This window comes from Panulirus ornatus, chromosome 55, assembly GCF_036320965.1.
Source record: "Panulirus ornatus isolate Po-2019 chromosome 55, ASM3632096v1, whole genome shotgun sequence".
NCBI lineage: Eukaryota > Metazoa > Arthropoda > Malacostraca > Decapoda > Palinuridae > Panulirus > Panulirus ornatus.
In genome coordinates, this window is record NC_092278.1 from 18,701,763 (window position 1) to 18,723,685 (window position 21,923).

Below are 21,923 nucleotides of genomic sequence, written 5' to 3' on the forward strand. Positions count from 1 at the left end.
TCACAGGGGCTTGCTTACCTTTCTCAATAAGAGGATTTCACAAAATGTCTCGTCTCTTCATTCTTTGAATGGAAATGTAATGTATATATATATATATATATATATATATATATATATATATATATATATATATATATATATATATATATATATATATATATATATAACCTCAGTTTTAGAAGACAAAGAAAATGATACACCTTTTTACTTTCTTTTAGGAGACCTAATGGCGGAGGAGGAGGTGTTGGAGTGGCTGCAAAAAAATCGGTTCAAGCATCCGGAACTGAACCTCTTCATGTATGCGACAGGGGCTATCACTTTCGCGTTCATCATGTACACATTATTCCTCATCTTCTGCTTCAAGAATCCCGTCCATCAGAAGGCAGCGTGATCACATACTGTTGTTTTGTGGCTCCAAAGTTCCTATATGTAACGTACACATTTTAATCAAGATCGTGAAAATGATACCTAACGTAGATCTAGACATGGAAAAAATGGATATGAGGCTTCATGCCATCCGGGTGGTATGTAAGGTTAACCTGTGACCATAGTGACCGATTCTCGAAGGGAAATATTAATATATTATATATTATATATATATTATATATTATATATTGACTTCATATTCTTGATTTATAGAACAATACTAATAACAGAATAATGCGACCAGAATATGAAATGGTACAGGGTATGTAACTTGAAAATTGTGATAATGTTCAGTGCTTATGATATTAGTGATGACTATTGCGAGTCAGAAGGATAGAAGGGATGCTTTTGATGGGTAGGTCTTAGTTATACACCACCACGCTACTTAGCTTCACCCGCGTAAAAATCAGAAAACTTACACAAGCCTCACCTACTTGGCATCCGTATATATTAGTACCTGGCAAGGATTCAGATCCTCAAACCAACAACTGTGATTTGTCATGAAGAAAAATGTGGCTGTCGTTGTAAACATTTACGACCGTAAATTGTCAAGGGTTAATAAACGTAATAGTAATTGTCAGTGCCTGTGAGCCACTGTAGTAAATAATGGCACATGAAGAAGCCTTCTTGGCGTGGCGTGTGTTCGAGTGGCTCTGTGAGGCTGCCACTTTAAGTCACCAGGACAGAGGCAAACGGTCAGTTAATGGATGCTGCCCAAGAAGGCGAAAATCTTAATTAATGATAAATAATGATAACGAAAACCGTGAGCTGTGTGAAGAATTCCCACGTCTGATCTGTCAGTCGTCTCAAGTTTTGTTTCGTTTGATTATTTTACTGACGTATTGCCAAAGAAAACGCTACAGGATGCTTAGCGCTTATGCAAGACAATTTTAACCGTGTTACCAGGCGTCCTATGGGGAGGCTGTGTTGTCATTTATATGTCCGTGTTGCGTCAGTTCCATGGTCATTTTGTTGTTGAGTTATCCATACCGTGATAAATGTACATTGTAATTCAGTGTTTGCCATAAAAAAAGAATGATATCCGGAATAGCCTTGTTATTAAGAAATGTTCGGTGTATTTGTCTATTGTTGGGTATTTTTGTCTTTCAATCAGCAGCCTCAATTTAGGAAGAAATCGATAACGTAACATTCCGGTCTGTTCGTAGGCATTCTGTCGGTCGGCCTAAGGTTTGTTGTGCCTACAACTTCAAATCGTAACTCAACCATCCACTACAGTTAAGCTGAAAGTAGATACTTTGTGAAATATGGCGAGGATATACGTGTAGTTAAAGTATGAACTGTAAGACGAATAATCAAACCATGTTTCAGGCTACGCTGACAGTTGTGTTTATAATCTCAATCCCGCCAACAGACTGAATGTGATTACATGTACACAGTGATGTTTTTTTTTTGTCTTGTCTTGTTCTCCTGAAGATTATCTACTGCGGATTCTAAAGTAAGATGAATAATCTCAAGTGACTTAATTTCACGTGAAGGTTCGTGTCTAGAGCTAGTCTAGTGTATGTCTGCAGAATCTCTTGAAAGCCAGTGTGCCGCCGTCCCTCCCAACGGAAATCCTCAGCCACCCGTTCGTTGCTCTCACCCACTCCATGACATGTTCACATCGGTAGCGTTCCTAGACTTGTCTAACAGAGTAGTGAAGGTCGGAGGCTGCGTGAATCGAAACTGTGCCATCAACTTCAACTCCTTAAGACTCACGAGAGACGAGAGGTACGGTGGTAGATGTGTGGTTAAAGCCCTGCAACTGACATTGCACAAAAATAGTACGGCAACAAAGGGCTTTCATATATGGACTAATTTGCAGTTACTCGATAAAACCATTTTACGGTCTTGTAATGCAGTGGTTAGCGTTGCTGTCTATGAATTTAGAGGGGCTCATCCGGGCTCGATTTTATATAAATTGTATCGTGTATGAGTTGGCCATGATTATATAGGGTACTCATTTGCCCGTAACGTCCGACAAACTACCATAATTTAAGAAAAAAAATTATATATATATATATATATATATATATATATATATATATATATATATATATATATATTCCTAGTGAACATAGGTTAAGAAACAATATGGGTGAGAACTGACGTAGGATGTACGTATAACTATACCGAAATTATTAGATTTTGGAGATAAGCTGCTCAGGATATCTTCGTGCTAGTCTATCTCGACCACCGAATGCAGGAGGTTGCTTTTTCCAGTAGGCAGCCAAGTGTGGACTGCTGCTGCCATGAGAACCAGGCGAATCCTCCACCTGAGATTCTCCCGCACAGACTAGGCTTCTCGAGATCACCGTAACACCATCCTAGTATCCCGTGGTTACTTGTATTTTTCTTAATACCGTTGATGCATAGTTCACACAGCTAAACTCGCTTGGCTAACACAGTAGATATATGCAATGTTATGTACATTTTGACTTCCATGTATAATAAAGGAGTATTTGTTATCGTATCACTTTTTACCTCGGCTGTATTTCGTTTAGGATAAGATTTTGTAGTGCTGATTATTGATATATATCTTTTGTGTAGGTGATTCTGCAAAATGCTTGCTGGCCCTAGTTCTTTTGACCTGGCCACAGTGACTCATAGTACAAAACGGAAGCCATTGGACATCCGAATCTGAAGTGTTATTGAACTTGAACTGATGCATGTTACAGTGGCGAAGTTACCACGAAGTACAAGTCTGCAGTTTAAACCAACATATCTACTGATGATAATGCTTCTTACTTAAGAGCTGAGTGGAGTTATTGCACACTGTCCAGGTATGTATAGTGTACGAAAGTGTTTAATGCTTAACATTTGTTTACCGTTATTTCCCACTAATATATATATATATATATATATATATATATATATATATATATATATATATATATATATATATATATATATATTTTTATACTTCATTTCCCGCGTTAGCGAGGTAGCGTTAAGAACAGAGGGCTGAGCCTTTGAGAGAATATCCTCACTTGGCCCCCTTCTCTGTTCCTTCTTTTAGAAAATTAAAAACGAGAGGGGAGGATTTCCAGCCCCCATTCTCTCTCCTCTTTTAGTCGCCTTCTACGACATATATATCGGGTCGATGGCACCAGAAAATATTTTAAATTGCTTTAGAATGTTTTGGCGGTAATGTTAGAAGAATGCATATATGTTTCGTTTTACTTTGAAAGAAAACTCCCAAAATTATTGATTTTATGGAGTCGAAGTGGGAAGGAAATAACCCTAAGGTTAAGATCCCGGGACTTGGGTACCTATCTTTAACACATGATCAGCATCGAAAGTAATTTTTTTTTTTTTTTTTTTATACTTTGTCGCTGTCTCCCGCGTTTGCGAGGTAGCGCAAGGAAACAGACGAAAGAAATGGCCCAACCCCCCCCATACACATGTACATACACACGTCCACACACGCAAATATACATACCTACACAGCTTTCCATGGTTTACCCCGGACGCTTCACATGCCTTGATTCAATCCACTGACAGCACGTCAACCCCTGTATACCACATCGCTCCAATTCACTCTATTCCTTGCCCTCCTTTCACCCTCCTGCATGTTCAGGCCCCGATCACACAAAATCCTTTTCACTCCATCTTTCCACCTCCAATTTGGTCTCCCTCTTCTCCTCGTTCCCTCCACCTCCGACACATATATCCTCTTGGTCAATCTTTCCTCACTCATTCTCTCCATGTGCCCAAACCATTTCAAAACACCCTCTTCTGCTCTCTCAACCACGCTTTTTTTTATTTCCACACATCTCTCTTACCCTTACGTTACTTACTCGATCAAACCACCTCACACCACACATTGTCCTCAAACATCTCATTTCCAGCACATCCATCCTCCTGCGCACAACTCTATCCATAGCCCACGCCTCGCAACCATACAACATTGTTGGAACTACTATTCCTTCAAACATACCCATTTTTGCTTTCCGGGATAATGTTCTCGACTTCCACACATTTTTCAAGGCTCCCAAAATTTTCGCCCCCTCCCCCACCCTATGATCCACTTCCGCTTCCATGGTTCCATCCGCTGACAGATCCACTCCCAGATATCTAAAACACTTCACTTCCTCCAGTTTTTCTCCATTCAAACTCACCTCCCAATTGACTTGACCCTCAACCCTACTGTACCTAATAACCTTGCTCTTATTCACATTTACTCTTAACTTTCTTCTTCCACACACTTTACCAAACTCCGTCACCAGCTTCTGCAGTTTCTCACATGAATCCGCCACCAGCGCTGTATCATCAGCGAACAACAACTGACTCACTTCCCAAGCTCTCTCATCCCCAACAGACTTCATACTTGCCCCTCTTTCCAAGACTCTTGCATTTACCTCCCTAACAACCCCATCCATAAACAAATTAAACAACCATGGAGACATCACACACCCCTGCCGCAAACCTACATTCACTGAGAACCAATCACTTTCCTCTCTTCCTACACGTACACATGCCTTACATCCTCGATAAAAACTTTAAAAACTTTTCACTGCTTCTAACAACTTTCCTCCCACACCATATATTCTTAATACCTTCCACAGAGCATCTCTATCAACTCTATCATATGCCTTCTCCAGATCCATAAATGCTACATACAAATCCATTTGCTTTTCTAAGTATTATCCACATACATTCTTCAAAGCAAACACCTGATCCACACAACCTCTACCACTTCTGAAACCACACTGCTCTTCCCCAATCTGATGCTCTGTACATGCCTTCACCCTCTCAATCAATACCCTCCCATATAATTTACCAGGAATACTCAACAAACTTATACCTCTGTAATTTGAGCACTCACTCTTATCCCCTTTGCCTTTGTACAATGGCACTATGCACGCATTCCGCCAATCCTCAGGCACCTCACCATGAGTCATACATACATTAAATAACCTTACCAACCAGTCAACAATACAGTCACCCCCTTTTTTAATAAATTCCACTGCAATACCATCCAAACCTGCTGCCTTGCCGGCTTTCATCTTCCGCAAAGCTTTTACTACCTCTTCTCTGTTTACCAAATCATTTTCCCTAACCCTCTCACTTTGCACACCACCTCGACCCAAACACCCTATATCTGCCACTCTGTCATCAGACACATTCAACAAACCTTCAAAATACTCATTCCATCTCCTTCTCACATCACCACTACTTGTTATCACCTCCCCATTTACGCCCTTCACTGAAGTTCCCATTTGCTCCCTTGTCTTACGCACCCTATTTACCTCCTTCCAGAACATCTTTTTATTCTCCCTAAAATTTACTGATAGTCTCTCACCCCAACTCTCATTTGCCCTTTTTTTCACCTCTTGCACCTTTCTCTTGACCTCCTGTCTCTTTCTTTTATACTTCTCCCACTCAATTGCATTTTTTCCCTGCAAAAATCGTCCAAATGCCTCTCTCTTCTCTTTCACTAATACTCTTACTTCTTCATCCCACCACTCACTACCCTTTCTAAACAGCCCACCTCCCACTCTTCTCATGCCACAAGCATCTTTTGCGCAATCCATCACTGATTCCCTAAATACATCCCATTCCTCCCCCACTCCCCTTACTTCCATTGTTCTCACCTTTTTCCATTCTGTACACAGTCTCTCCTGATACTTCTTCACACAGGTCTCCTTCCCAAGCTCACTTACTCTCACCACCTTCTTCACCCCAACATTCACTCTTCTTTTCTGAAAACCCATACTAATCTTCACCTTAGCCTCCACAAGATAATGATCAGACATCCCTCCAGTTGCACCTCTCAGCACATTGACATCCAAAAGTCTCTCTTTCGCACGCCTGACAATTAACACGTAATCCAATAACGCTCTCTAGCCATCTCTCCTACTTACATACGTATACTTATGTATATCTCGCTTTTTAAACCAGGTATTCTCAATCATCAGTCCTTTTTCAGCACATAAATCTACAAGCTCTTCACCATTTCCATTTACAACACTGAACACCCCATGCATACCAATTATTCCCTCAACTGCCACATTACTCACCTTTGCATTCAAATCACCCATCACTATAACCCGGTCTCGTGCATCAAAACCGCTAACACACTCATTTAGCTGCTCCCAAAACACTTGCCTCTCATAAAAGTAATATTTATATACACTAATTGGTGAAAAACATTGTTTTAGGATGCTCATAGGCCTTAAACAAAGCAGTTTCGAAATCACTTTGAATATAACAACGTCAAATTGTCCAAATTACAAATAATTGTTATTAATTTACAAATGGTCAAGACCTTTTTGATTTATATGGTAAGATGACCTCTAGATAGCTAGGAATTTTGACTTGGTCACTAAATCTATTTGGATAATAACAAAGACATATATGCTAACTTTAATACTTGGACAAGTAGACAATTTTTAAAGGTATAAAGAATTATGTACCAGAAAGTATAACACTAACATCAACAAGAAACTAATACGGAATTGATTTTCAACTTCGTAAAAATTTTTCAACATTCAGTACATCACAAGTATTTCATTCGTTCTTTAGGTAAAGACATTGGAGGTCATTCACTCAGATACTGAAACAAGGTAACAATGTTTATCGTTGTATGTTTAAAACCTGCGTCTTCACCCACGCTGATCGGCCATTTCATCATCAACAGAGTGATCCTGTGCTTGTAAGGAGCCGTGTTAACAACTTCAGCACTACTGTAAGACCTTATGGTTTGTCTTTTGACCTGACATTTCAAGGTCAAGCCGTTAAATCTAAGTATCGAACCATCGTGTTCACTGGGTTAAAGACCCTCGTCTAATGGCTCATATTGCAAAACGAACTTATCAGTAAGGCAAACAACCAATCCAGCGTTCCATCAACATCACTGATACTGCATCTAGAGGTTCTAGTTCACCATTCGCTGCACGAGTAGAGCCCTGCCGCTATCGCCCGCTGCCGTAGAACTGAATTAGCACCACCAGGTAGGTCACCACTGTGTTCACGACCTGTAGAGGAGACAAATCATTAATCCGAGACTAGGGAGTAACAGAGCTGTAGTTATGAGTCTCGGACATTTTATGTTCCTTTAGTGATTCTGTACTTTCGTAATGTTTCATGGCAACATCTCATCGTACGTAATCGCTAAAAAAAAAAAAAAAAAAATCGCAAAGAAAACTACCTAAGAGTTAACGAAAGGGAATTCACATCACTCACCGTGGTAGCCATGCCCTTGTTAAGGACGAAGAAGCCGCACCCGTCGATCTGCGTGTCTGTGCGGCCTATATGTTGGATCAATGTCGCCATCTGTATGAGCGAACCCAATCTCATGAGACTAGATATTACAAGTTGAATCAAATATGATTAATATCATGAATATGACTGAATTAATTTGTTCAGTTATTGAGTTTTGGGTGACTTACCTTCACTTTTGCTGCCTCGTCCCTCATGGTTCCTTTTAGAATCAGGAGAGGCTCAATAAGCGTATCTTTCTGGAAAAAGTATAGTCAAATGATTCCGTTTTAATACATATGTTCTATCTGAATTTTAACATCTCAGAAATATCAGTTTTCATGGAATTTTTGCGATGGTTGTCTACGCATGTCTCTGAATTACTGTGTAAGTTAGGTTTTTTTTTTTTTTTTCTTAGCCACGAATTCCCAGTACATGCAGATACGTAGGAATCATTCACCTTCAGATGTCATGCTAATTTCCTCCACCAGTGTAAGCCACAGCCATGAAATGTGTATATTTCTTAAATATTCAAGGTAACATTTAACCGTGGAGACATTTTTCATGAGTGATGATTGCAAGGGACTGAAACAGGCTCTAGTTAAGGTTGATGCACAATCAACTGAATATGAGGCATTATATTTCAAAAATTCTATTTATGCTGTCACATTGTTAATTACAAATTTAGATATATAAAAACTACTAGAAACACCTGCTCAAAATAATCAACATACTTAAAAATCACGTGAAAATATGGTAGTTTCTATGCTATTTCAGCGTTCCATTACTTTTATTTGCATCATCGACAATAGTTTAATAGTTTTGATGTCGAGTATATATATATATATATATATATATATATATATATATATATATATATATATATATATATAGATATAGATATATATACACAGAAACTGCGCTTTCAGTTCGTACGCCAGAACGGTATCGTAGCGCAAACTACTTTCATAAATTAATGAAAAAAAAGACATCGGAACCGGAGATTTCGACTAGAAACGCTAAACTAATTATGATAACAATACTGGCGAACAAAAACAAATATGATATCCAAGGATGAACTTTGATATCATTTTAGAGTTAAAAAGAAAAAAATTCTTACTGCTACGAATGCGTGTTTACATTGTCGGTGTGGTGGAAGCCTGAGTGATTTTTGGTGCACGTAAATACGACTAGGACTTGCAGCATACTGCACACATGCATAAGGTAAGTAATTTTTTAACGTCTCTCTTCTTCCAATGGTAGCTTGACTTGAAATCTAAGTTTAAAACTTGCTCAGTTCAGAAACCCTCGTGGACGTTGTTCCACCATGTGTGCCACGTAGCTTTCGTCTTTCATATTCCTCGTATTTCTTGGGACGATATGGGTTTCAGCCATCAGCTGGCAGGGATGATAGCTTTGAGAATGAGTCTTGTTATGTGGACGTTTCGATTAAAGATATATATGTTCAATACGCACCAAAATTCAAAATTATTCGTAAGCATGATGGATATCATAATGTCATCAGCCCACAATACTCGTATGCTTATCAATGGAGAATGGATAAACTGCAGTGAAATTTCGTTTTGTATATAGGGACTGAAATCAAATCCTGATATATTGTGTAGAAAGCTTATTGTCAGATTGTTGAATTGATGGGGATACAACACTTTTCAAAGCTGTTAAAAAAGTGTCTGGGATTCAAACTGATTTTTTTGTGGCATATTATATTCAGTTGTTGGCTTTTGCTGTACAATCTTAATCTGAAATACGTGCTGATGTGCTAATGCGTATATTTGTTTCCTGTACGTAGAAACGTGTTTGTAATATGTCTATATTGCATGTTTTCATGCAGATGCGTTACAGCAGATAGAAACGGACATATTCTTTTCATTATCTTCCACTTTACATCGAGAACATCTTATATTGTCGCTGTAGATCTTTTGAGGACCCTAGAGTGTCGACCATGAGCAGCCTTTTGTCCATGGGCAGACCTTCCGGGAACCCCCAGATTGTTTGGTGCACTTGAGCGTGGCTCACTGTGTGGGACCCTTGAAAATGAACCAGTGATTGTGTTCGGTCTTTCAAAGGGTACATAATGATGGAAGGCTGCAACAATCACCACAGTCTCAGTTATGGGCCTGGAGCTACCGCGGTTAGTTATAAACCTACTATGTGAACAGTTGTTAAAGTAGTGTAGCTACCATTTTTGTTTTTTAAGGAAGACCATTAGTTGCGCCTTTTTGGGTGTGCATTCGGTTAACCGAGAAAAACTAATTGTTTCTCTTCCGCATTTTGATCCAGTTGATGCATCTTGTGTATGGTCGCTCGTGTATTCGTGACTGCATAGATGTACATGTATGCATACATTAATCATTACGCATTCTGTGTGTATGAGTACATGAATAAAGATCGGAGGTGGGATGAAGTGTTAACCATATTTCGGGGCAACGAAAGACGTTATATATTCTGTACCTAATCCTACATCGAACATATTCGTTCCTCTGTTCTTTTGTTTCGTAATGAGTATTCCAGGTGCTTCACGTTGATATTAACTACTGAAAATTAAGATAAAGATACCAGAAAAGTTTTACAGGGAACATGTTATACAAGAGTTGCGTCTAGAAAGGTCCAAACGCCAGAATTATATGATATTCAACATACGGCATTGTTCCCAGCATTAAATTGAAACTAAAGACGTGCGTACGTATGAGATATACGAATATTAGTGATAAAGAAAAATGAACAATGCTCGATGATGAGCACCCTTGTCAGATTTTTTGCTTATTTACTTATTTTTTGAGATCTTACGGTTTTGATGATGATTGGATCATTTAAACGAGTAAAAGAAAACGTAGGGAATAACTCTAACCTGAGTCTGGACATCCTCGCTGTAGATGGCGGCGCAAAAGATAGGGGCGATAGCTTGGATAGAGAGGAGGCCGAAGCTGAGTGGGAAGTACCAGTCGCTGTAGTCGAGTGCCGACACAAGCGTCCAATAGAGGAAGCAGATGAGGGAGATCACGTGGTGGAGGACGGTTACTAGCATAAAGGGACCCATAATCTTTTTGAAGGCCCTAATGATGTGCCGCAGCTCAAGCACAGCCTCCTGCAGGCGGCTTATGTCACCTGAGGCGATGCACTTCTGGATGGGCGAGGTACATCTTAAGCCAAATCTAGTGCACTCTAGTATGGACTCCAGTTCTTTCCTGATGTGACAGAGGCAGAGGGAGAATACCTTCGAGGCCATGACCACCCACAGGATGGGCATGGAAAGCGTGTAGCTGTAGATTACGTACACGTACACGAGCGACAGCATCCGCCAAACACCGTCCTCGTTGATCAGGTTGAAGCGTAGCTCGTTCAGGATGTTAACCACGAAGAAAAGAATGCATATGATGAAGCAAATGTACAGAGGCAGGGCGAGGCGGCACGAATGGACTCCGGGCGTCAGCGTCGGGAACTTCCGCTCGAAAGTCATCCAGCTTTCGAGAAATTTGGCCCACTCCTCGTAGTAGATGAGGGAGAGGACGTGGGTGGCCACAGCCGAGATGCTCATGACGGCCACGATGAGGATCATGACGTAGAGCGTGAGGCTGTTGTCGCCGTTGATGGAGGACAGGAGGCAGTCGTAGAAGCAGGGGACGTTGAGGCCGATGCAGCAGATGACCCAGATGGACAGGTAGGGCGAGAATTTCCAGCAGCGGTCCGGGTAGCTGTACGTGATGGTAAAACACCCCCAGATTTTGCTCCAGCGTTCAACATGGACGAATGGAGTGGGGTAAGTCCTCTCGGCAAACGTCTCCAGATCGATGGGGATCGCCGGGAGGTCATCCAAGGTCGTTGGACTGTGCGGAAACATCTCCGTAGATGTTAATCTTACGTAAGCTCTATACGGCTGGTTGGGCGGCCATCTGTTGCTGAGGACTTCTCAGGAGAAAAACAATGGCTTTACGGCATTAATGGTACTTCTTTATCCATAGGCGAATAGATCGTGTTGGCCAAGCAGTCCTTTACTGTTCTTTCCACTATCAAGTCTCAAGGCAAGGATAACATTCATACTATAGTATCAGTGCTCTGAGAATCAAGTGTCACCTTGCAAGTACATTACGCCTGATTCAGAGTCCTGTCGAGTGTGGAGTCCCCGGGAGGACTTCCCAGGGGTGTTATCTTCCATGACAGCCTCTAGTCAACTGGGGCCGCGGGCTCCCGTCACCCGCGCTCCCACTCCACCTTTCTTCAGAAGATCCGCCTCTTGACAACGGAAGACAATAGATGGATAGATAAGTATATGGAGGGGATCCTTGTTGCTTCATAATTATTATATGAAAATTGTAAAATTTTCATATTCTTTTACGGCAATATTGGCTTTTATTTCGTTATTCCCGGATTTGGTTTGGAGTAAAGATTTTTAACCGAATGGGTCAGACCGTATCAATACATCAAAAAGCATTATTACGCTTATGATGTTAAAGCCTGAGATGATATCATATATCGTACCTAGTACAGTGTATCAGTTATCCACAGTTTCCAAACTGTGTACAAACTGTAGGCGTATCTTGTATACAAGTTCTAGCAAGATACATCAGCAGCTGCGACAGCCTAGTTTAGTATCGGTCCAGTCCCCAAGCTGCCTCAGTGAAGAAAGTTTGGAGTTTTGTTTATCTATATTTGTTCGTGAAAAATAGGTAATGTTGGGTGCAGATCTCTTACGGCTTTTGATCTTCAAGACATGAGATGTTGGTTTAGAATTAATACAAAGTATCTGGGGATAGTGTAACCATGCTGAGAAGTAGCTTAGGATTGATATTGAATATCTGGAGATAGTGAACCATATCCTTAAGTAATCTAGGATGAAATGAAGTATCTAGCTGTAATGTAACTATGACCAAAATTAGCCTAGTCAATATCAGCTTTGTTATTCATCGTCTAACAGTGTAAAAACAAAGCTTCCAGCCATCATGTCAGGAAAATATGGTGGTTGAATATGTGGGGAAACTCTAGCACCACTAACTTCATACCTTACCTGACACGACCATAGAATTCCCTGCAGCGATCTTTAGTTAAAACTATTATGAAATAGATAGTAATATGCCTAGGAGACTGTTAATGAGTATGACATTATCAACAAGGTCACAGCTAGAGTGATAGAAGTTTAAAATAAGCGCAAAAACAGTTTACGTTTGTTGCATACGGTATTTAACAACAATAATGAGATGTTCCTTTGATATCGTTATCCTTAGTTAAACTAATTGTAAAGGATAAAAGGCATTATATATTGTTATTCTAGAGTGCGTTGTTAAGGATTGGCTGTGCCTTATAGCCTTTAATCCTTTCCAGACATACGTATTATTATAAAGAAATTTATTTGTAAGGCATAGGAAATGGCTTTTCATACATGCTTTCCCAATTGTCAAGGTAGGTGATGCATACACGGGCTTAAAACGGAATGAGCTCGTCAAAATTTGATGCCAGGAGATAGGACAAAAATTTAACAACCGAACCCGGCCATATATATAATCATTATGATATCGTTTCTGACCTTAATCATTTCCATCTACATTATGAACGTTGATGGAACCGTAAACGCGAAATAGTAATGATAGATATACAGTAAAGTCTTTAGAACCGTAAAATTTTGCAATTTCTTTGTTTACTATTTTGATAAGTTTGGCTTACGGCTGAGGGAATAGAATAAAAATTTTACAGTAAGCTCTAAAGCAGATACATAAAACTAAAATAAGGCAAGTAGTAATTTAAGAATTGCTGATCCTGATTTGCTTCGTCCTTAGACTTCGGGAGTGTATTTGTGTTGTGTCGGTTGACGAGACTGTTTTTCTGAGTTTGATTTGCACATAAATTATCTTTAACATTTCCAGTAATTGTATGACATAGTGCATGATTTATTGGATACGGTACATCGTTTTTAAAATGCAGTAATGAAAGAGTTGTGAGTTCACAAATTGAAAAATGTAAAACTTCAGTCGCGGGGAGTGAAGCTTGTGTAATCTTGTAAGGATCCAGCCAGCTCATAGTAAGTGCAGTGGTTGCAGTTTGGATTTTAGTAGCTAACCTTGTAAATTTAAAGTTATAACAATGAGATTTCACTCGTATTCACAAATTGGTGCATAAGTACCGTATGAAAAACTTTCATCGTGCTGTTAGGTCAGAATTTCAAGTTTTTTCCTCAGTGTTTTTTCCCTAAGCATGTTTCCTCTAGATGATTGCATTTGTTTCACGACCTTTAGCACCACACATGGGCAAGATTTCAATTCTTATCGGTATGATGACATGCTGACCGCCTTACGTGATATTTACGTCAGTAAACTTGTTTGTACACCAAATATGTAACTCTTTTGTCAGACTTGCTCCCAACAATAGCCTAACTTACGTATTTGCTCCCAACAATAGCCTAGCTTACGTATTTGCTCCCAACGATAGCGTAGCTTACGTATTTGCTCCCAACGATAGCCTAGCTGACGTATTTGCTCCCAACGATAGCCTAGCTTACGTATTTGCTCCCAACGATAGCCTAGCTGACGTATTTGCTCCCAACGATAGCCTAGCTTACGTATTTGCTCCCAACGATAGCCTAGCTTACGTATTTGCTCCCAACGATAGCCTAGCTTACGTATTTGCTCCCAACGATAGCCTAGCTTAGGTATTTGCTCCCAACAATAGCTTAGCTTACGTATTTTGCCTTGGAATAAAGATGCTTTTGATCTGATGTTTTGAAATAAAGGAGTGACCTTGTGAAAATATTTATGATCATATGTATATTTTAGCTCATCATAGATCAAGAAATGTCAGACTCGCATCCATAACGGTGTGATTTTGGACTGGAAGTAGCTTAGGAATTTGGTTTTCTGTGCTTTGGTTATTTTGCCGACTAGTCGATACCGAATGGTCTAAGAGCATTTTACCAATAGTTTATTTCTCCTTTTCATTTTTTTTTACTAGATATGTCGATTTTTCCTTATGCAGAAAAGATTTTAAAAAATCTTTATCATACAAATATAGATTTTGATGAACGGAAAGATCACTTATGATAATATGAAAGCACAAAGTTGACCGGGTTGCCATCGTGAAATAAATTTAGGCAGTGGCTGAAGTAAACAAGTCATACCAAACAAACTTACCTAACCCTCTGTTCTCCAGCCCTATCCTACTTCAAGGCAACGAAACAATTTCGGAAATAAATTAGCTAGGATAAAAGTGACGTTTCGTAACCAACTAGTCGTCAAAATAACCAACTTGGTATTGTTTATGTCATAGAATTGAGTGATACTCTCGATCCTTCTGTTAAATCAGATCAATATAACTTGGGTATCTGTATATCATGATATCGTTAGCAGGACAAGAAAACAAAAAGAATTGATTTCATATTTGATAATCTTTGAAAGTATTTGTATATTTCTTATATTTCATCGTGCACAGGAACTTTTTTGTTAACTACAAATGAAAACGTCTTACCTATGATGGAACAACTCTCCACTAATGCCACGGTTAATTACCGGAGCACCGTTGCGCTCTGTGGTTGCCATCGTATTGATCATCAAGGGGTAATGATAGATTGTGGATATACATATCTCGAGACCTCTGGAAAATTGTCACTGTCACACTGATCATAGTTCCACTGGCCCTTCCGTAGCCATGAAAATATATCACTGGTGAGTATTACACCCCGTTGTCAGCCTGTTCACTGCTGTATAAATCTTCATATTACTGTTATTTGTGAGAATTTTAAACGACGCACTACTGTTGTTTTATTGGATCTGCTTTTGTTTGCAGACGAGTCGACGAGGTTAGTTTTGTATTGTTCTGAGCATGTGACATATTCAGGTGTCTTATGGAGGAATTTCATCCCCCACTTTTATGAATTATTGTTACCCTGAATAGAGCAATCAGAGGCAATACTACGGTAGCGCAGTCTTTATCGTGGAGACTTAGAAAACAGGGATGGAGGAAAACAGCGAAAATATTCTATTTAGTACATTATAATCTAGAGAATGTCGCCGTAGTTAGGTTGATGGGTACCTTGTTTGCTGGGCTCTCGAATTATATTCGAATACAGTATGTTCATATCACAGAAAATTTGTTTACTCCACTGATATACTGTTATTGAACCCTAGTTGATATGCATCAATTCCAGAGTCGTACCGTCAAGCTCGAGCAGGTTAAAACCAGCCTTCATCATATATGGAACATTTGTATAAACATATCCTATCGTATTTAGAAGTCTTTGATAAATAGGTACATAAACTTATATGCATGAACACAGCACAGTGTAGACGGTGAGAAATACGATTAATAGTCTTTTAACGACTACAGTGCAAAACTAGGCACTTACTGAATATCGTTTCATTTACAGCACAAGAAAATACTTTTTTTGTGTATCAAGTTCCTCAGTGACTTGAAATGTATGTATTCCATTATCGTTTGCAAGACTAGCTAGCCACTATATCCAGCGGGAATACTTAACTGTCATGTGAAAATTTGAAGACGTTTGGGGAAATGTTGCCCAGCATCTGACTCGCTTCCAGCTACATGGCTGGACCAGCGATGAATCACTTATTTTTCTTTTCTCAAGTTTTCTTTGTTTGCCGGCTTATGAGTAGTTTCGGCACTAAGAGCGTATAACAGATTTGAGTGAGATAGGTCAAAACCTATGATGGGCGTATTTAAAAAAAAAAAACCTATATTGAGAGGAGGTACCTTGACAATTTTAAATGTTGCTTTTATACCATTTTGGATTGTAATCTTCGGTGTTCCGAGGTTTAGTACATCTCAACACTAATGATGATGAAGGTAATGGAACAAGATGCATAGAACATCATTGGTTCTCATCTTGTACTAAATACCTAGTAAGCTCAATTTAATGTTATGTAACGGAACATTATGGCACGCCACTCGGCAAAACCTAAGAAACATCTGATACGCAGATAATGTTAGACATACAAGTACTTCGTTAACTTGAGAAGATAAAAACAGCAGACTGCACTTATTCTGTATCACGTGAGGTTGAGGATCATATCGTCCGCAGACACACATGTTGGCTGTTGTAACATTGTGGTAGGAGGACCGACGTTGAAGAAAGGCTAGGTGTGCTGTTTGTGGGTGGCTGGGGAAGCCTCCTCAGCGCCCTCCTCCGTAGAACTGGATCAACACCACCAGATATGTCACCACTGTGTTCACAACCTGTAACACAATATACTTTGAGTGCCGGTGACTCTCTTGTGCTGTAGGTACTATTGCACAAAAAGTTTACTGTGAGTTGCTGTGACGAAGGGTCGTCTTAAATGAAGGACATGCCTTCACGAAAGTTAATACTTAACCATGGAATGAATGTTTATATCAACACTGTGCAATGAATATAGATAGATTAGCTGTAATAAGAATAATGAAGCTGATTGGAAAATAAAGGACTGGAAAAGAAATAGGTCACATTTCTAGATACGTGAAACAGTTTTGTCGGAAATGCCAGCTTCCACTAGCAAAAAATACTGCTCATTAAGAATAAAAAAGCCAGTGTTATTTGCGTCATACTGGTAGCTTTTCGCGTGGTTTGTTGCATCCTACTTTTCAAATACTGTAGTTTCATTTTTTAGAGGTTACTCAACACGACATGCGTTTCTATAGTAAAAGTGGGACCTGCCCCGCGCGTTGCAAGTGTATTTAGAATTAACATATTTCATTTCTTTGCTTAAGCTTGCTATTTAGTCCTTCGGTGAGGGGCTTAGTTTTGGTCGGACTAGGCAAAGAGCTCGAGAATCTCAAAGTTATTTTTGATGAAAAAAAAAATAATTCTGTTATTAGAAGTAACGGTATCTGTAACTTTGATAATGAAGATTTTGTACGTTTTTGTTATTTTTTTGTGTCAGGTGTTTTCTGGGGTCGTTAAGAGACAAAACTGAGCCTTATTGAGCAAAATGTGTTTCATGAAATATAGTGTATTACGTTAATAACAGTAGTTCTAAACTGATGCATAATCTCTGTTATTAGTTTTTGATGGTCACTTGGTCAAATATTGTCATATTTATGTTGGTCGTTTCGTCCCTGTCTGTTCTTTTCATGGACAATCTTTGTCTTTAGGAAATGGGTTAAGGGTGTTATAAAGAAACTTATCACTAATGTAATAATTATATGGCCACTGGAATCCGACAAAGGCTGTTTTTGACATCTGTAATCCTTTTTCGCTACTGTTAGCAGGAGGAGTATGACAAATGATACATTAGTCGTTCTTCAGAAGGGAGACTAAAACTAACTACGATCCTGTCGGGGTTACTTTAGCCACTATGCCACAGTGCACAGCGAGTGCGTAGGTACCTACCGAAGTGGCCATGGCTTTATTAAGAGTGAAGAATCCTCGGCCCTCGATCTGAGCGTCCAGTCGATCCAGATGGTCGATGAGAGTCGCCATCTGGCAGGGAATACGTTAGATGCTTTTACATATAATCCATTAGGGTTGGAGGAGGGGAAAAGTACTGTAGTTTAATGGTAAAATAAGCTTCATATTTTTTTTTTTTTTTTCAACCTTCGGGCGTTTATTGTTGTTAAGGAGCCAGTTCTTGATGTATAAGATTGTGCTTATACATGTAGTTAGTATGCTAAAGGATGTTTAACTGGGTAACCTAACGATGAGGCTATATTACATATATATATATTTGTTATACTTGCAGAAATAGGTATTTCGCATCGCGCCCTTACCTTGTGCTTAGCTGCTTCGTCCGACATGGAACCTTTCAGGATTATAAGCGGCTCAATCAGGGATTCTTTCTGGAAGATAAGATGAAGGAGATGACCATTATTGGTGTAAATAACTTTTGGGTTTACACATCTCAAAAGTGCCCAGTCTCGTCTCATAGTATTACCGGGAGTGGGACACTGCTCATGGTAATAATTCTACACACATGGATTTTTTTTTATGCGTGTGACATTTCATTTGAATTGATAGAGAGCTGTCCCTTATATGATATCAAAATGGCCCTTTCGTTTGATTGATATTGTGTGGGTGACATCAGAATTCATGACAGTTATAAGGGTAAAATATGCACACATCGTGAAATTTTAGTTTACATTATCTCTAATACTGATTTTGCGTTAGATTTCGGTCTAGGACTTAGAAAAAATGTGGGAAGCATTGAAAATGCCGTAGCTTTTACGTGCAGTAAATTTTAGTTTTACAATTAGAGGAAGAAAAAGAAAATGGGTACTGTCTTCTTGTCTTTGCAGTAACATATGATAAGGTGCACAGAACAATTTTTCCCAATACAAGAGGAAAGCAGGACATAAATGGTAAGCCAGGAAGATGGATCAGAGTTCGTAAGAGATAGAAGATAAGTGTCACTAGAGGGTCACCTGAATGTGGACGTCCTCTGAGTAGATGGCGCCGCAGAAGATTGGCATGATGGCCTGGGCGGAGAGGAGGCCGAAGCTGAGGGGGAAGTACCAGTCGCTGTAGTCGAGGATGGAGACGAGCGTCCAGTAGAGGAAGCAGATGAGGGAGACGATGTGGTGGGGCACGATCACCAGCATGAAGGGACCCATGATCAGCTTGAAGCTCTCGATCAGGCGGGCCAGGTCCAGCACCGCGTCCTGCATGCGGTTCATGTCCCCGGTAGCGATGCACTTCTGGATGGGCGAGGTGGTGCACCGGATGCCGAACTTGACACACTCCATGATGGACTCGAGCTCCCTCCTCATGTGACAGAGGCAGAGGGAGAATACCTTGGAGGCCATGACCACCCACAGAATGGGCATGGAAAGCGTGTAGCTGTAGATCACGTACACGTACACGAGCGACAGCATCCGCCAAACACCGTCCTCGTTAATCAGGTTGAAGCGCAACTCGTTCAGGATGTTGACCACGAAGAATGTGATGTAGAGGAAGAAGCCGATGAACAGCGGGAAGGAAACACGGAACGAATGGACGCCCACGGTCAGCGTGGGGAACTGTCGCTCGAACGTCATCCAGTTGTTGAGGAAGTTGATCCACTCGCCGTAGTGGACGAGGGCCAGCACGTGCATGGACACGCCCGAGATGCTCATGACGCTCACGATCATGATCATGACGTAGAGCATGAGGCCGTCCGTGCCCAGGGAGGACTTGATGCAGTCGTAGAAGGTGGGGACGTTGAGGCCGATGGAGCAGATGACCCAGAAGGTGAGGAAGGGCGAGAGCCTCCAGGAGCGGGCCGAGTAACTGTAAGAGACAGGGAGGCAGCCCCAGATCTTGCTCCACCGCACGATGTGGATGAAGGGCGTCGGAAAGGCCGGCGAAGCGTAGTCATCGAGGTCCAGGTGTAGGGGCGGGATGTTGACGACAGTCCCATGTCGCAGGGCGTTCATTCTGCCGGGGGGAGTCTTATTCCCTACAGTAACCAGAAGACAGTAGCGTTTGATTTATGGATACGTCGCACGTTGCCAGATCCCCGTCTTATGTCGACGTTTTAGTGTGTGTCACATCCCTGTTTCGATCCGTCGGTGTACCAGAAGGTCTAGTCATGTCTTCTCCCCAGTTAACTCAACGTGGTAGAAAATTCAACTGTTCTGACGACCGCTGAGACGCTTGGTTTCATCATGCGCACCATCTGGACCCCGCATGAGGGAGTGGTGAGGCGGGGAAGTGTGACGTGGAGGGTGGCGGAGGAGCTCCGAGGGGTGTTTACCTGGTCAGGCGGCCGATGGCCAACTGAGGCTGCGGTACACGTGGCGCCTCCAGGCCTCTCCACGCTCAACAACACCATCTGGCAGAACTAGGTCGCCCACTGCCACTTCAAAGCGAACATTGACCTCTTTGGGCATGACGACATGATTTTGTTTTTCTTTCAGGCACGAAGGTGTGTACACCTTGGGCTTGGACGGTATTCTGGACTTTGACCTGACCCCTAATGTGTCAGGTCAAAGGCCAAGCCTTCGTACCCAAGTCTTCGTGTTGTCGTGCATGAGCCACGTTGTCGTGCTCAGGAGGTGAATGCCTTTACGTTTTGACAAGTGTTTTCATTGTTTATGATTATCCCCAATTCCCCATTCGTAATTCACGGTATCTAATTTTCTTTTGTATTAATTTATAGAATCGAAATTTAGTGAGATTCTTTAGCTCTAGCAATGTTCATTATGTTTGCATTCATGTAAGTGAAATCTAAATATCCAATATTCGCTCGACTCTGACATTTTACTGAGATTTTTTTTTTCATTTTTTGTCGTTTAAACATGTGTGATGATTCTGAAGATGTTGTGTCATTAGTAAAGAGTTTATGCCTGGGAGTCCACAAGGTCTGTCGTGTTATCGTCTTTATTTGGTGTTGTACCGTCGTGCTCAGGGGCTGTGAGGTCGTGTTCAAGGGTCGCTTCCTCATGCTTGAGGGTATTACAGTCGTTCCCAGTGATCATGCACTCGTGGTCATAGGTAGATCCGTCGTGTTCTGGGGTAGAACCGTCGTGGCCAAGGGTCGTACTCTCGTGTTAAAGGGTCGTACCTATCGTACTCTGTGGTCGTACCTTCATGTCAACGTCCTCGTCTCTTCTCAAGAGTCTGTATGTCAGCAGGAACCTCCTTACAGGTCAGTAGTAACTGCTAGCACAGATGGTGATCAGCGCTTGTGTTAGAGCACTATAATCTCTGGCAGAGGCGGACGGTGGAGACCCTCAACCCGCGTGCTCCTATGGGCCCTTCTGATGGATGGGAACCGTTGGTATGAAGGCGCCGCCGCCCACGCCAAAGCTTAGAACTGAGATCGATGCCTTGTGTAAACTTGGTGTACTTAGAAGCGTTCAAGATCCCAGGTAGTGAGTCCTCTTGGTGTATGAACCTCAGGATGTAGGCATAGTTAGGAATGGTCTTGGCGGAGGCCAATTCGGTCAGGTAATCAGGGCTCTGAGTTTATGAGCAGCTGTAAGTGTTATGGGTCTTGCTTGTATGGCCTCAGTGTACAGATCTTAAGGGCATTCTAGAAAGAGAGTAGATATAATAAGGGTCTTCAAGAAGAGAGGGTGGAGTATAGGTGGCAAGAGTCCTGTCTGTTATCACTTAAAACATTTTTACGAAGGTCCCCATGGACGATGGGTATCATGTGTCAGGGTCCAGGAGTTCAGGGCCCTGGTTGAGGGCTTGGTGATCGGAGCCGGTGGGTGGGAGCCTGGCAGGTAAGGGCCCAAGGGCTGGCGGAGGCGAGGGCCGGCCGCCTGTTGAAGGAGGGACAATACCCCTCCAGCAGCAGGAGCACCTCGGCCACGCCCCTGGCTTTGTCTGGGAACCCCCCTCTTCTTGCCAGCAACATCCTCATTCGATTATCAAT

At 41.1% G+C, this 21,923-nt stretch overlaps 3 protein-coding genes across 15 annotated transcripts in view; 1 reads left to right on the top strand and 2 right to left on the bottom strand.

Annotated features, from left to right (window-relative positions):
- Nucleotides 1-2,894, top strand: part of hlk (hulk) — an 82,483-nt gene extending 79,589 nt beyond the window's left edge. For all 13 annotated transcript variants that reach the window (XM_071692927.1, XM_071692926.1, XM_071692930.1 and 10 more), the window contains one exon: nt 219-2,894. In XM_071692927.1, coding sequence (XP_071549028.1) covers nt 219-391 — 173 coding nt within the window. In that variant the 3' untranslated portion in view covers nt 392-2,894. The remainder of the gene's footprint in view (nt 1-218) is intronic.
- Nucleotides 2,895-6,759: 3,865 nt separating this feature from the next.
- On the bottom strand, nt 6,760-14,858 carry LOC139765493 (uncharacterized). Its single transcript, XM_071692941.1, has 4 exons — nt 10,499-14,858; nt 7,821-7,889; nt 7,615-7,704; nt 6,760-7,406 (listed from the first exon to the last, which is right to left on the bottom strand). Exons 1-4 carry the CDS (start codon nt 11,486-11,488, stop codon nt 7,344-7,346), a joined length of 1,212 nt encoding a protein of 403 aa, XP_071549042.1. The 5' UTR covers nt 11,489-14,858; the 3' UTR covers nt 6,760-7,343.
- A 1,440-nt stretch (nt 14,859-16,298) lies between these two features.
- Nucleotides 16,299-20,788, bottom strand: LOC139765494 (uncharacterized). Its single transcript, XM_071692942.1, has 4 exons — nt 18,985-20,788; nt 18,334-18,402; nt 17,957-18,046; nt 16,299-16,824 (listed from the first exon to the last, which is right to left on the bottom strand). The coding sequence occupies exons 1-4, from the start codon at nt 19,972-19,974 to the stop codon at nt 16,762-16,764; spliced, it is 1,212 nt and encodes a 403-aa protein (XP_071549043.1). The 5' UTR covers nt 19,975-20,788; the 3' UTR covers nt 16,299-16,761.
- Between the last annotated feature and the right edge of the window lie 1,135 nt (nt 20,789-21,923).

Bases quoted from the DNA above. Each gene is read 5' to 3' on its own strand.
- LOC139765493 (XM_071692941.1), bottom strand. From the start codon at position 11,488: ATGTTTCCGCACAGTCCAACGACCTTGGATGACCTCCCGGCGATCCCC. The intron at 7,705-7,820 runs GTAAGTCACCCA...TCGCTCATACAG, and splicing joins ACGAGGCAGCAAAAGTGAAG to ATGGCGACATTGATCCAACA. The intron at 7,407-7,614 runs GTGAGTGATGTG...TCTCCTCTACAG, and splicing joins ACAAGGGCATGGCTACCACG to GTCGTGAACACAGTGGTGAC.
- LOC139765494 (XM_071692942.1), bottom strand. From the start codon at position 19,974: ATGAACGCCCTGCGACATGGGACTGTCGTCAACATCCCGCCCCTACAC. The intron at 18,403-18,984 runs GTGACCCTCTAG...CTTATCTTCCAG, and splicing joins CAGAGGACGTCCACATTCAG to AAAGAATCCCTGATTGAGCC. The intron at 18,047-18,333 runs GTAAGGGCGCGA...ATTCCCTGCCAG, and splicing joins ACGAAGCAGCTAAGCACAAG to ATGGCGACTCTCATCGACCA.